This window comes from Stegodyphus dumicola, chromosome 3 (genome assembly GCF_044657685.1).
Source record: "Stegodyphus dumicola isolate Sdum_Otavi_A_Nest chromosome 3, ASM4465768v1".
Lineage (NCBI taxonomy): Eukaryota > Metazoa > Arthropoda > Arachnida > Araneae > Eresidae > Stegodyphus > Stegodyphus dumicola.
The window spans coordinates 233,130,741-233,147,513 of record NC_140770.1 but is presented as its reverse complement, the minus strand read 5'-3'; the positions used below and the strand labels follow the sequence as shown (position 1 = coordinate 233,147,513).

Below are 16,773 nucleotides of genomic sequence, written 5' to 3'. Positions count from 1 at the left end.
AAAGAAATTAAAATATTCTAACAAGAGTATTTATTCTTCATGGGTTACTAATTTAAAATACGATGAATCCTTGCTGACTACCCCTACCTTTCAGACTATTTTTAGTCTTATGGAAATGGTCATCTTTTGATCAGAAGAGTATTTGACGATGATTAACAATTTTCGTTATAATCCGGACTCGTCAGGACTTTGGTGATTCTGCATTTGGGATTTTTCCGGATATTAGATCATCAGTTTAAATCTTGTAAGATGGCATGTAGAAATTATAAAATTAAAAATATGAAATCATGAAGTATTTATGATCTAAAGTGTATCAAAATTTTAAAAAAAATTTATATTTATTTGTTTACCTTATTAAACTTTTCTTTCAATGTAAGTTGTTTAAGTTGCTTCGTTTTTCTGTGGTAATACTTTCTCTTTAATTCTGTAAACAGATATAATTGCTTGTTTAGTTACATTGTTGGAAGTCCTGTACCTGCTGTTTCGAGAATTCTGACTAACTTGTCAATCGAAATTTTCTAGTTTCCAGTAACTTGTCTGTCACTTTCTTCAATATTGGTAGCGGTATTTTTTGGATCTAGAACCATACTACTGATTTTTCCATTCATTAGTTGATTGATGATTGAGAAGCATTGTAATCACAATGAAAAACTTCTTTTATATCACCTTTATTTATTACCGCTTCTCCACATTTCCTTACAAAATCCATTAATTGGAAAATTTCACCTTTGTTTTGCGATATCCGAAAACCTTTCAAATTAGCAGCTATCATCATCAAATTTAACTATCCTTCACTAAACATATTTGGCTATGCATCATAAGTTTGGCGACTAATGAGAAATTGATCCGTTAAATTTCATCTTACTTCTATTGCTCATTGAGACAATTAATTGTATTAGTTTAGTTATTTATTATACTTATGTCTATTTCTTGCACATGCTTAAGGCTTATCAGAGTTCTGAATAAATAAATTCTCACATATACTTAAGCCTTATTGAGGGCCAGCACTAGATATCTTACCACCTGATGCAGTCTCTGTGGGTTCTAAATTCTGCGACTCGGCACAGCCATACGAGCCCTGGCACTGGTTCTGGGTTTATGTGAATAACAAATCAGTTATTCTTAATTCAAATAGCCATAAATGTAATCTTTGAGTATCATCAACAAAATCTATTTTTAGCATATGGAATAGAAATTTTTGGTAATTTCTTCCTCATCATTTTTTAGAGCATTTAACTTAAATCTGAAATCATCGCCAAGTGTAATGTCAACATAAAAAGTCACCATACTACTTTATTGTTCAATTACCAACATAAAAAAAAATTTTTTTTTAGGCATCGCTACATGAGTCATTACTCAAGTTATCATGTTTTGATAAACATGCGGTGATGAAAGGAAAGTATAATATATAATAATTTGGCAGGTTGGCGCCAGATCAACGATGTATCTATGTGGAATGATTCTGTTTGAGATGTATGCCAGGTAGATACGCAGCTACGGAACCAAATTATTTATCACACAAATTTATGCTAAAATACTTGTTTCTTCAATAACAAGGTATTTTATTTATTGTCGAAGTGAAATTAAGAATCGAGACTCTCCAGATGTTTTATTATGCACAGAGGGAGGAATGAAATGCACATGCATAAAGCCTACGAGGAAGAGATTGTTGGTGGTTTTGAGGTCTGGATTTTAGATTATTCCGGATAATGGACGTCCGGATTTCGGACTTTGTATTGTATTAGTTTACTAATACTGCTACATTAACCCTCTGAGCAGCACAGGTTTTTGGATTTGTCATGAAAACCTGTATTTATGCAACATTTATTAGCTAAATTCATATATTTACTTATTTTAGCCTCCATTTTTCATAAACTTACATTCATTAAGATTACATTACATTATTAAAGAAAGCCTTAAAAAAATCAAATATCTGATAGCAAAATATCTGAAGTTTGGTCATGCCCCTTAGACGGTTAATAACATTACAAATTAACATACAGATAAATAGCAAATGATACTGCAGTAGGAACACCTAAAATGCTTAAAATACTACAAGTGAATATTTTAAAATATGAAATATAAGTTATAAAATTTATATTTTTAAATTATTAATAATTTGATTTGTTTTTAACATGCACAAATATGTTAGTAATTTTTAGGCTTGTATTTAAAATAATCATACATTTTAAAATATATTATCTTTAAGTATTAATAACATTTTGAAATATGTATGTAGACTGTTTTATGAGTAAACAAAAAAATTATAAATTTTGTTCACAGATTATTAAAATATTCATTCAATGAAATGTGTCTACTTGATTATTTTCATTTCACTAAACCCTTCCTTTTCCTAAAAAGGTTGGAAATGCACGGAGTAGATTAATCTTATAGCCATTGATCATCAATTTACACTTTTCTGCCAAATTCCATTACAGAAGGTTCACATTATCTTCAATAACTTCAAACTAGATTTCTAAAATTAATATTCTAACTATGTGTTTTACAAACATCTTGATCTATGTTTATTGAGAAAATCTAACGGAAGGTTAATAACTTTAAGATTAATGAAATTTTAAAAAAATCATACACATACATGGTGCATCTATTAAGTTTTAGGGTTTATTTTATTTTAATAAATTCCAGCAAACTTCCCAAATAATAATTGACAGTATTTATTACTATAACATCTCATCTTGATTTCTCCAAAACATCATTGCTTACAAACAAAATTTTCTATGCAGTTAATAATTTGCTTTGATTCAGAGAGAGGTAGAAATGGGCGGAATACCAAAATTTCACTATTGGTCATACAGGTATAGTTCTGCTGCACTAACTGTGCAGTTCGGCCCCAGTTCTAAGGGAGAGCACCCCAAGGTGTGGTTAAAGAGTCTCCCACTCTTCTTCCTTTACCACCAGCTTTCCAGCAGGACTTTCAACTCACCTTGTATTCCAAGCACCCCCTTGCTGCACAAACACTATACACATGCATGCACCCATACAGTCTCTGAGATTCGAACCTGGGCCCATTGGTATGATCACAGTCAGCATCACTAACCACTATACTGGCTGCAACGCAAAACCTGTGTTGGCCGCATTTCTACTTTGATCCAAAAAAAATCTACTGCCTTGGATTCAAAAGCTAAGCAAACAACAGCAATAAAGTTTTGTTGTATAGTGAGATAACACAGTCCAAAGTTTTATATATATATATATATGGCCAGTTTCAAGATAGATGCGAAGATGCTGATGTTAATCACTCTTAGTAATTTCAAATAAAAAAGAACATTAAAAAAAATTCAAAATTTCATTGCTGAAAAATAGTCAACAGTCTCTCTGCATGATAGCTTTTGTGCTTGACATTGCTCACAAAACTGTCATGGAACAGCTTGAAAAAAGAAAATTTATTCTCACGCTCATATATTGACAGTAAATCAGAAAGACTGTATATATGTATTTTATGATTTAATTTAAATGGCAGACAGTAATCCTGAATTTTTTTTAATAAATTGTGAATAAAACTGAAACGATATTTTGCTTGTGATCCTGAGATAAAACATCTGCTTTGGTTGGAGATGGTTCACCACAGTCGCAGAAACTTTGCCGTTTCTTATAAAAATCTTACACAGAAACGGAAATCTTATATAGATCATATTGGTGATCTTTTTTTCACTTTTTGCTACTAAAGAAAGTAAAACTGTACGTTACAATAAATTGCTTTATTTTAAACCTTCTTCTGATTTCACAGTTATTTCTCTAGAAGATTCAGATAAGGCAATAAGTCGCCTGACTGTCTAAATGGAGCCAGAAGTTAGCTTAAAATACACAGATTTCATATATCATTAGAAACAAATTTTTAACATCTGATGAATGATCATCTGATGAACTATCATCAAACTTTCCACATTTGTATCCTTTGGATACTGCCCCAAGTATTATCTGTTTCTTTTATTTAAAAAAAAAATTCTCTCTGCAATCAAAGATTTAGTTCGGAAAATGACACGATAATATACTATAAATGTTATTTTGCTCGAAAATCACAAAATTTTAGTAAGATGCCATTATGTAGCTTTTGGAGATATGAATTAAAGTAGCAGAGCAGAATGGATTACCCATATTTCAGAAATAAACATAAAAAATAAAACATCACATATTCTTTACTTACTAATACAATAATAGGCTTTTAGGACAACCTAACATATACTCACAAAATTATTTCTTTGTGTCATTTGAATAAAGGATTATTACATACTTGTAAAACTTTCAAAATGGGTTTGACAGTATTCCATGTAGTGCCTCTCATATCAATGACAACTGAGAAACCCAAGTCAGCTGCTTCTTCACTAAATATGGTAACAAAAAAAAATATCATTAGCTATTTTGTTTTAAATTAATTGTAATTGCATAATAACTGCTGAAAAAATTCATAGGGAAAATATAAAAATTTTTTACAGATATATAATTTAATATCACAATAATATTTATACACAAAAACTGTATTTACATATCACGTATCCCCTCCAAAAATATACATATCAACCAGTGATAGTTGCATCATCCTTATAACCATCTAACTCCATCATTTTCAATGTCCAATCCAAAATTTCATCACATATATAAATCAAACTCACGGATATGTTTCTAAATGTTGCATGTTTCTAAATCACAGACATGCAAATATGTTTCTAAAAACTATTTTAAAAAGTCTAACATTTCAGTTTATTTACCTTTTATTTAGTCCACAATTTTTTTTCCTCCATGAATAACTGCACAATTTTAATGAATTCTGTTTTTACCTTTAAATTGTTAGCATCAATATACCACAGCTTCTAACCAATTGTCCAAAATTCCATGTTTTTTTATACTATTGCCTCACTCTTTGTACCCATTTTTGATTCATCAGACTATAAAATTTCTTTATCAACAATCTGGTTTCAATTTTAGATATGTTATTCCAGAACCACATTATTCACATGTGGTTTAAGCAACACCAATACCAGAAACTATGGCATACTGAGCATAATATAACTTTTTATTAATCCCAGATAGAGAATTTCAGTAAAATATGCTGATTATTGAATTTCTAAAATATGTTTAAAATGCACTTAATAGTTCAGCATTCTGTTATTTACATCTTCACCAAAGAAAAACACAAAAAGTGTGACAGACCTTAAATAAAAATAAGGCAAGAAAATAAATAAAAGGGAGAAGCACATGGCAAAGGTCCAATAACCTACTTGAAACACAAATTTCATAAAAGCAAACATTATCATTAATCTACCACAGATTTTTTTACTTTTTTAATTAGTAATTTTTATGTGGTAAGGTTATTTTACTGTTCCAGAATGAATACTGCATAATAATCATATTTTTGAAACTCAATACAGCATGATACAGATTATTTTCTAATGGATGCAAAATATTGATTGCTATTTGAGTTATTTAAAAAAAACTTGCTTTTAAAAGATACTGCCACAGCCAAAAACACATAACTAATTATTTAACGATTTTATAAGAAACAATACATAACTTGTTTTATAGCAAAGCATAAAACATAATGAATATTTCTTGCTTTAAAAACCTTCATAATAATCATATCAATACTTTTACAGCATTAATAAATCAGTCCTATGTTTGTTGCTAATATAAATGGATATACTATAATAATATGCAAATAATGAATAATATGCAAATAGTTATTACATAATCACTTTGTATATTTCTCTCACTTTTCATAGAGAATAAGGGTGAAAATTAATGTTCCATTCTAATCAAAATCATTACGGATATCAATCTCTTAAATAAATACCTAGTAAGATAATTCAATATAGTATGATTCCTTTAACATATTTCACTTCCTTTATGCTTTAGTGCAGAACATATTTTATTTTCAAAAAAAAAAAAAAAAAAAAAAAAGTTTAAAAAAAAAAAATAGTTTTATACTTTTAAATTTTATTTTAGATAGTTCAATTTTATTTCAAATGGAACATGATTAAAAAGATTAATCTTTTTATTGGAAGTGTGCTTGCTTTAGTTTTTAATTGCAAAACAAAACTTTCCATATCTGTAAAACAAAAACAAAAACAAAAAAAACAAAAACAAAAAAAATCCTTTTTTTCCCAGGAACAGAAGGCTTTAAAAAAAAATTCTTTCTTTCTTTATGCTCCCCCATAATAAACTTATAAACTCCCCACTTTGTAAACTAAAACTTCCTATACTCCTTCCTAAATTAAAGCTTCTTATATGGTGAAAGTCCCTAAGCAAAGAACAATGCTAGCGAGAACAATCACTAAAACTATTTCAGTGACTGCTTTAAGAGGGTAAATATAGTTCATTCAGTGAATGCTCTCAGTTAGTAGATGGTGCTATGATCTACCCATATCAGTTCACAATATTGTTAATTATTAATCTGTCTGAGCATAAACCACACTGCACTTCTTTGAGATTTACTTACTACCAAACTATCTATTTAAATCATCCATAAATTTCAATATTAACCTTCACATATACAACATTTTTGTTTTACTTGAATAGAGTAAAATGGCTGATTTTTATTTTATCCCTGGAATTTTTTCAAGTTAAATAAATTCACTAAAGTATTATTTAAATAAAATTTAATTTTAGTTTCCACACTTTATACAAGCTTTCCTGACACAAAATCTAGTAGGAAATATAATTAAGGAAAATTTACCATGGTGTTGTTGCTAGGTATAATAAAAGTTTTTTCAGATCTTCACTTCTTAATCTTTCTGGTCGAGTTCGTGCAGGAAATGTGAGAACTGGACATCCTCTGCGGTCTCTACCACCTGAAAAAGAAATTAATGAAAATTTGTTTCAAGCCCATATTCCCACTCAAAAAGTTATTTAAAAACATTGAAGAAAAAGCTCAGAAAATTTTTACTTGTTTACTAGAAAACTTATAAGAGAAAAAAACAGTTTGCCATAACAGAATTCTATATACCAGCTTGATATATTGAAGTTCAAAAAGAAAGGGAAAAGTTTTCTTTTAGCATAAACATTCAGGGATATGTGATAAATCATATTAATTATGTTGTAAATATTTGTAATTAATCATTTAGGTCGTATTTTTATTTTTCTGCAGTGTTGTAGAATTTTGTATTATTTTATTTATTAAAATAGTAATTTCATGGTTTATTTTTGGGTTTAACCTAATTTGGGGACATATGCCTTCAATTTAAGTGTTTATTTGTTGCATAGAATTGTGTATCTTTTAATTCTATTGCATAGAACTGTGTATCTTTTAATTCTGTAGCATGGAATTCTGTATATTTTAATTCTGTTGCATAGAATTGTGTATCTTTGGCAATGGCTTTGGAATTTTAAAAATAGCAGGCAATTGTGCACTTAGGGGCTTTGGTGACATTTAGCATTTCTTGCAAATTTGCCGACTTTCTGGAAGATCTGCATTTTTAAAGCCCTACGACAAATTCTTCCAGAAGTTTCCAGAGCTCAAGCTGCAGGGTATAAATATGGGTCACAGAGCTAGGGAGTTTAGTAGTGAATCAGTTATGAGACTTAGCGGCTAGCTGAACTACGAGTTAGAGTTTATACTGAGAGCGATTTCAGGAACTTTACTATTTATTTCGTATGCTAAAGAGGAATTACTAAATATCTATGTTCTTCTCCAGTTATTTACAGCCCTTATTGTGCTATACGTACTATTTATTTTGCTTATTTTCCTAATAAATAGTTCATTTCTCCCTGCTAATCTGGACTCATTATTTAAGGAAACATCAACAATCCCATAGCTCACAATGATACATATGAAAAAAAAAAAAGCATCTACAAAAATCCTTACCTAGTCTTTCTTTTCGCACGCATTGCTCTTAGACATATACTTCAAATTTTAAAAATGTTTTAAATAATGCAACTATTCATGTTCTAGCTATTCTGAATTTTTTTAAAATTAATTTTCGAAAAATTATAAAATCCAAGTTTTTATGCGGTCGCCGACACTTAACCGACAACCACTTTGCCGACGGGACACTTAACTAACACCAGTTAGCCGACAGGGACACTTAGAAAACAGGACATTTAGCCGACACGACATTTGGCTACGGGACACTTAACTGTCAAAGCATTTAGTCAACAGGACACTAAGCCGAAAGTGACGTTTAGCTGACACGTACCCAATAATTATTCAAACTTACTATCAATTACAAAATTTTCCCACTTCTCCAAAAGTTCAATATTTAAGTTATTTTTTCACTATCAGTAAAATTCATTTTTCGATTCTTAAAGATCTGATATGTTCTTTTAATTATTGTGTTAATTTAGCATTGTTTGATATTTATCGTGCCGTTTGGTGTATATTGGCCAATTTGAAAAAGCGCTGAAATTTCTCGTCAGGGAATATGAAATAAATTTGGAAAGGAAAAAAAGAATTTTTTTAGCTAAGTACCAGAGTCACTTAATTACATTTTAATATGATCTTCAAAAATCATCTGTAAAACTTCTTCATTTAATCAACTGGGTTCTTTTGAACACTTTCATTAATAATTTTTCTTGTTTACTTAATGACATTAATTTTCCAATCTCGCTTCTCCAAATGCTTTCAAATTTCTAATACCTTTACGTTTCATTACTATTTTACTCATTACATCATGTTACATTCTTTCTCTTACAAAATCGTTTGGCTCCTCCCACTAATGAAATTATTTTCCCTGTCATGAAAAATCTGAATAATGCAATAAAAATTGTTGTTATTCTTGAATTATACCTTTTTATAGAAACATATATTGATGAGAGTTAGTTTAGCAAATATACTTTATTTTGTTACTAAAAACAATTATGAAAGGAGAATTTTTAAGACAAGCAAAGGTATAAATTATTTGAGACCTCTTTAATTTGCAGTTCGTACCACCATTCTTGAGATAGAGATTCTGTAACCTTTTATTGACCATGCCTCTCGCTTAAAATACTTACTTGGGTTAATATTTATTGCACTACATTGGTGTATATTGTTTAATTAAAAGTAAAATTATCTTTAAGGTTTTGTTTTATTCATAACTAAAGCTGCAGAAGGAAAGGGTCACAAACCAAGTCTGCGGCCACCTAACAGAAGTAGGTTTGGTTTACGTAATTATGGCAAAGCCAAAAGGCTATCTGGCCAAAGGGAGGGAAGCCATCGTAGAGGACTTTCTAATGAAAACTGGCTCGTATACATGTTACACATGGGGAAAACCCCGAAAACACCCATGCAGCCTGTCTGTTCGCGGGGTTCGAAATTCGGACCGAACTGAAAGGGTTCATGACTTTAAAGCTTGGCCTCTGCTGAGCCTAACAGATATAGGGTGACCGTTTTACTTAATATATAACCAGTCTCTTCCAATGAAAATTGCCTTTTTAGGCTAGAACTTTATAAATACATTCAGAAAAATGGGCACCAAAAATTTTCTCATTACCATGTAGCTAAACTGAAGACGAGAAAGAGAAGGAATGAAAGAGGGAAAAAATAAAATTAATGAAAAATGAAATGAAAATTTATACATTTTTAACATATATTGCGAAAAGTTATAATTGATAAGAACAACATTAATATAAGATATTATACTAAAAATTGCACATCAAGACTTTCAAAACATACTACATAATATTATGTATTTACATGACTGATCTAGTTAAATCCAGCATCGATGGCACCACATTACGGTGACTTTTCAGGATGTGACGCTTTGCTTCGCCTACTTGGTTTGTGGCTCTTCCTTCTGCAGCTTTAGTTATGCATAAAACAAAACTTTAAAGAATACAGTACAAAGTCCGTAATCCGGACGTCCATTATCCAGAATGATGTATAATCCGGACCTCAAATCCACAAAGCCACATTTACGCATGCGCTTTTAATGCATGCGTCTGCCACGCATGCGCATAAAGCGTTTACACATGTGCACTTCCGATAGTGAAGAAAACGACAAAGAGGTTATTGAAAACGAAAAAATTTCAATTGACAAGTAAGTCGGTATTCTCGACACAGCAATTACAGGACTTGAACAGTGGAACTTTATAACTGAACGAGAAATTATGTCTGTTTATAGAATTAAAGAGAAAATATTAGCACAAAAAACGAAGCAACTTAAACAACTTACATTGAAAGAAATGTTAAATAAAGAAAACAAATAAATATTAAGCCTTTTTTTTTTTTTTTTGTAAATTTTGATACCCTTTAGATCATAAATTACAGTTTCATATTTTTAATTGTATAATTTCTGCATGCCATCTTACCAGATTTAAATTGATGATCTAAAATCCGGAGAAACCTTTAATGCAGAATCGCCGAAATCCCTACGAGTCTGGATTGCGGACTTTGTACTGTATTTTACTTCTAAATTAAACATTAAGCACCAATTTAGTGCTGTAAACAATAACTTTAGTAAGTATTTTAAGCGAGAGGCGTGGTCAATAAAAGGTTACGGAATTTCTATCTCAAGAATGGTGGCACGAACAGCAAATTATAGAGGTCACAAAAATTTACACCATGTGCTTGTCTTAAAAATTTAACTTTTTAAAATTGTTTTTAATAACAAAATAAAATATATTTGCTAAACTAACCCTTACCACCATATGTTTCTATAAAAAGTATAATTAAATAATTTTTATTGCATTATTCAGATTTTTCATGACAGGGAAAGGAAATTTCATTAGTGGGAGAAGCCAAACGCTTTTGTAAGGTAAAGAATGTAACATGATGTTATGAGTAAAATAGTAATGAAACGTAAAGGTATTAGAAATTTGAAAGCATTTGGAAGAGCGAGATTGAAAAATTAATGTCATTAAGTAAACAAGAAAAATTATTAATGATGTGAAAGTGTTCAAAAGAACCCAGTTGATTAAACGAATAAGCTTAACGTATAATTTTTAAGATTATATTAAAATGTAATTAAGTGACCACCGTACTTAACTAACAAAATTTCTTTTTCCTTTCAAAATTTAATTCATATTCCCTGATGAGAAATTTCAGCGCTTTTTCAATTTGGCCAATATACACCAAACAGCACGATACATATCAAATCATGAATGCAACAAATCAAACAATGTTAAATTGCACAACAATTAAAAGCACATACGAGACCTTTAAGAACTGAAAAATGAATTTTACTGATAGATGAAAAAATAACTTAAATATTAAACTTATGGATAAGTTTAGAAATTTTGTAATTGATAGTAAGTTTAAATAATTATTGGGTACGTGTCAGATAAACGTCACTGTTGGCTTAGTGTCCTGTTGACTAAATGTCTTGACAGTTAAGTGTCCCAAAGCTGAATGTCCTGACGGTAACTCTTTGTGTCTGTCTTCTAACTGTTCGTGTCCGCTAAATGTCCTGTCGGCTAACTGTCCATGTCGGTTAAATGGCCTTTCGGCTAAGTGTCCTTGTTGGTTAGAGGTCCTGTCCACTAACTGTTCGTGTTGGCTAAGTGCCCTTGTCAGCTAAATGACCTGTCGGCTAAGTGTCCATGTCGGCTAAGTGTCCGTGTCGGCTAACTGGTTTTGGTTAAGTGTCCCGGACCTGTTTTTATGCTGTCTCCTGGTCCCAATACAGTGCCTGCTGCTTATTAAATTCACTGTTTAATAAACTCGGGCACTTATTATTTTCAAATTTCCGGGAACGAAAAAAAAAAAAGGTCAGCATAAAATCTGCCATTTGGCACCTGCTATGGCCTGATGGCTGAACATGTTTCAGCCCGAGGAACCGCAACAACAAGAACAAAAAATCTACCATTTATAACAACATCTCAGCCACTTGTAAAACTCAGATTGTTAAAAGACTGATTCTTCATTGCCAAAATATCCTACTTGCACCTATCAATCCTTTTCATAATTCATCCATTTAGCGTATTATGGAGCATGGCTTTATCGTTCAGGTACATAATACACTTAGTCTATATTATAGGTTACACCTTGGATTACCGCCAAGTTGTTGTTTCATTTATGGTAACCTGAGTAGTTGAATGTTATGGAAGCCCCGTTATGACACGATTGGTTGTAATGTGTGATTGCAGTGATTCTGACTGATGGACAGAGGCGTAGCTAGGGATTTCAGCGCCCAGGGACAACTGAAGATTTTGCGCCCCTCTCTGTGTGCTACGAATTTAAAACACTTCATTCTAAAATCTCGTACCATCGATTTGGCGCCCCCTGGATGCTGCACCCGGGGACAGATGTCCCCCTTTGCCCCACCCTAGCTACGCCACTGCTGATGGACAAATATTTGCAAGTCTTACTTAGGTATGGATGTTTGTTAGGAAGCACGTTGCTTAGTTTGTGCTTTACAATGTAAAATGCCTGCTGGTGGTACGATTAACCTGAAGTTTCTATGTACTTTGGAACAATTGGGAAAGAAAAGATTAATTGACTGGTGTGTAAATGAAGATTTAAAATGGCTTCATTCAGCTCTCAGTAAATTACGCTGTGAGATTTAAGGATTTCAAAACCAGAGCTCGTATCAACACTATGGAAGGTACGTGGGGTGTAATAAAAAGGGTTTTTCGAAAGAAATGCTATCAACAGTCCAGCAGTATGGAGGATATTTTTCATTTTTACTTTTCTGAATTAATTTGGTGACAGCAGTCTACAGATTTTAGTTTAGATATTTCTAAATAGTTTTTCGATGCTGTTAAGGAATTCTGTGTGTCACACATATAGAAGAAACAGAAATTTTTTAATAAGGTAAGTCGATATTTCCTTTTTGAACTGCAAAGAATAGATAACATGTATTTGCATTTTTATATTATTTCCTTGTTTGATTTAAAATGCAGTTTATTGAGATTACATATTTTTTGGTTTTAATTATGTTTTGGATGGCATTTTATTGTGGAGAATGTTGGACATAAATAGGAATGGCACCAAAAAATACCCAATTTTCACCGAGAGGTATCCTGAAATATATTTTTACCCATAGTGCTTCTGAAATTTTCTTATTCCTCTGCTCCTGTACCTGTGAGACACTGCTTTCAAAGTTTTTTGACTGCAAGGCAGAATTTTCTTATCTTAAGATTACAGAAGCAATCCTATAGACTTCACTCATTACAAATGAGTAAAAGTTCTTTCTCAAGTACTAGCTGACAAGAAGAGAAAGTACAACTTTTGTATCCCATCCTTTAGGATTTCCAAGTTCAAAATCTTCCCTTTGGATAGACACATTATGTTCACAAAGAGTTATACAAAAAAGTTCATTAAATGCTTCTTAACAATACTGTACATTAACAGTCTTTGAGCAGAAAGGAACTGATAACTGTATATTGAAAAAAAAAAAAAGCAAAGAAAGCATTGGTCATGCTTGTATTTATGAAGTGGCAGCAATAGCGATCCTAGACGTTGACCACCCCCCCCCATGCAAATTAAAATTGCACACTTTTTTTTACAAAAATATAACATGTTTGATAATCATTTTGCTGCCCTTAAATTTGGCCGGCCGAGCGCTATGCACCATCTTGCCCCTACTAGGATCGGCCCTGAGTGGTAGATCGATTAACTAAATAAAGGACCATCTTTCTGCTCGTTAAAAAAATAAGTTTTAAAGTTTTAATAAATCATTAGAAGAAGCACTTTTTTAAATTTTTCGTATGCTTAATTTGTAGCATATTCAAAATGCCTATGCAAAAAGACTTCATTCGATTAAAAAAAGAATAAACTGTTCAATGATCTTTATGTTTTTAACCGCTTCCCTTACAAATTTTTTTGAAAAAAATCATCACATTTTTTAATTTTATTATTAAATACAACAAAACGAAACAAATCATGTAAGTTTTAAGTTGAATTTTTAATTTTTTGAAAGTGTAAAAGCATTTATTTTTAATATTAGTTTATTATCCCGCGTTAACTCGGGCAAACGGAAAAAAGAGAAATATTAATCTTTGTATGATAGTTTTTGAAACAAGGGACAACACAGAGTGATACCTGACATTCTACACTGGTATCTGGTCTCTTTTCTTACTGGCTTACCGCTGGAATCTCTTTCACCGGAGCACAGAGTACACTGTTTCGTTGGATTTCATATTTTTTTTTTTTAATTATTTTTTTCCACCTCTTCATAATCACTATCTGAAAAATCATCGCTTTCGCTATCTTGCATCATCGCCATTATTATTTTTTTTTTCAACGCATGCATCCTTCTTTATACATTACTAATCCACAAGCCAACGTATACTATACAATAGGGAAACACGTGACCAGTCCCTGCAAAAGAATCGTGCAACCAACAAAATTTGGTAAATTGCCAATCAAAGCTGAATATTTTCTTTCATTTCCTCCAGACCAAATAAAACCGTGATAAAAGAAATCGTACTAACAAATTCTGCTTCGCCCGAGTTTTCTCAGGATAATAATTAACTGCAATATATACGAAACCGAGATAACTCGGGATAATCAGGCAAGCGGTTAATAAGTACAGCCACAAAAAGATGCATTTAAATTGCAAATTTTCCAAATACTATGATGCACTTTACTTTTAAACAAAGAACTATAATTAATGAAGAAATTATAAAAAATGAAAATGTCATAAGGAAGAACAAAAAAGGCAGAAAATCGGAGACTTCGAAATTCTTATCCTAGAATGGTTTTATGCTGTAAAACTGTAAAAGTAGTTCTATTTCTAGAGCTTTCAGTAGTTCCCTAAATGCTAGGAGAGAATTTTCTATCAACAGACATATACACAAACTAGAGAAAGAGAATCCAGCATCGTTCATCAGAAAATGTCTGTCAAGAAGGTGAAGGTGATCATCATGTGACTGGTTAAGTGGACAAAAGATGTTTTACTTGGGCTTCTAAATGAATACAGACCACACAAAATTTTTAATACTGACAAAACTGTTAAAGTATGTTAAAAAAAATCAAATAATAATAAAAATATATAATTTAGTAAATAAATTCTGGCATACACAGAGAGTAATGGCATAACACAGTGAGTATTGCTGTCATTAGAAGAATATGTTTTGCCTTGCTGTTGTTCCAAAGATGTAGTTCAACTTTAGTTGGTAAGTCCAATTAAAACATCTTATTTTTTGCTCTTATTTGTTTCAGTTATAGAAATATCTTACCTTTTTTAAGTTGTGTACCAAGCAAGTTCCTATACTACATCAAGTGTTTTGAATTGATAAGAGCAGAACAAAATTCATTAAGCCTAATCTAGAATCTAGTAAGTGTTTCATTTTCATCATAGTAATCAAAAGTGGTTTTAAAATAAAAAGATGGAATTAGGCTAAATAAAGGCTTTTGCAGGTGAAAGTGATTGGCTTATATGGAAACATATGATAAGATTCATTTTGAGCTATCATCCTGGTGCTTTAAAAATTATAAAAGGACCTTCAATCAAACCAGAAAATTTTCTAATAGATATTTTGGTTGCTCAACAAGAGAAATATATAATGAAGCTGTCAAAGGAGTTTAAAAATGCAAATATAAGTGCTATGATGGTTTTAACAAATTCTATGACAGAAGAAATTCTTCAAAATATAAGATTTTGGACTGCATAGAAATGTGGTTGGAATTACGTACGTATTTGATGCATTGTCAAAAAATCAGCTGAATAATATATGCATGCAGTTTTCCCAGTTCATGTGGAATAAGAATGATAATATGCCAGCTCATCTTTCCAAAATTTATGGAATGAATTGAAGTCAGGACTCGAAAAGACAAATGAAAATAAGTTATCTGACATGCTACTCAACTGCAAAATTTTAGATGTTTTACGGAAACAATAGCATTTCATTTAAATTAAGTTGATTACTCTTATGTGAAGACAAGCGAACAGTTGAAGAGTTAACAGCATAGCTTTGCTCTCATGAAAGAGAAATTAAAAGTCGTGAAAAAGGAAATATTGTGAACAAGTGACATTAGCAATGTCAAAATCTAAAAACCAAAAGCAATATAAAAGAGGCAAATTCAGAAGGAAATCAAGAAAAGAAAATATTTGAAATTATTGCAAGCAGAAAGGACACTGGATAAACAAGTGCAAATAGTGGCCTGCTGATAGAAGACCCTCCAAGAATAGGTTAACAAAAAAACCATTCAAGAAAATACAGGCACTGTAACACATGTCAATTCACAAAGAAGCGTAGGCAGCCATCAAGTAATTATAGTCATAGTCAAATCACAAAGAAGCATAGGCTGATCCAACATCATTTTGGACTAATAGTTGAACTGCTAGGCACGTCATGAACTTTTACACATATTTTATTAATTTCATGAAGTTTCATAGTCCCTGCAGTATCCAAGCTGTCAGAAAAGAAATTTAAGTTGCTCTTGGGAAAGGTACAGTCTGTGTTAAGACAAATATCGATAATTAAATCCAAAGAATCTACTTAAAAGATGTTTGGTAAGTAGAGATAAACAGAAATTTATTTTCTTTACTTGCTGCTGAAGACAGAAATCACAATAGTAAATTTATTGCAACAGCTATAGAATGCTGGTTAAAAGTTAACAGTCAAGTAGTATGTTTGGAATATGGCACCTTATACAAGGCAGCTATTGAACCAATTGTGCCTGAGAAAAATTATAGAAGTCTCTGCTGACAAAGCAGATAATCCCTTGTTGCAGTTATCAAAGACAGGGGCACCAAGATAAATTTCACATTAAGAACATGTTTCAGAATTAGACACTAAAGTACCGTTTGAAAAAAAAATTGTGGGAACCATGCATTTTTGGCAAAGCATACCGTTTTATCATTTGACATTAAGACAGAAAGCCAGCAAGCTTAGTAAATTAATTTTAGCTAATGTTTGTTAACCTTTTGATGGACCTTTCCAGAAGAAAAGATT

The 16,773-nt window shown here is 31.3% G+C and overlaps 1 protein-coding gene across 3 annotated transcripts in view; it reads right to left on the bottom strand.

The window, feature by feature from the left end:
• Window positions 1-16,773, bottom strand: part of trio (trio Rho guanine nucleotide exchange factor) — a 220,188-nt gene that overhangs the window by 176,813 nt on the left and 26,602 nt on the right. For all 3 annotated transcript variants that reach the window (XR_015040424.1, XM_085813909.1, XM_085813910.1), the window contains exons 3-4: window positions 6,692-6,806; window positions 4,253-4,343 (exon numbers count right to left, since the gene is read on the bottom strand). Coding sequence is in view for 2 of the 3 variants with exons in the window: in XM_085813909.1 (XP_085670035.1) it covers window positions 4,253-4,343; window positions 6,692-6,806 (206 nt within the window). In the remaining variant the exon portion in view is untranslated. The remainder of the gene's footprint in view (window positions 1-4,252; window positions 4,344-6,691; window positions 6,807-16,773) is intronic.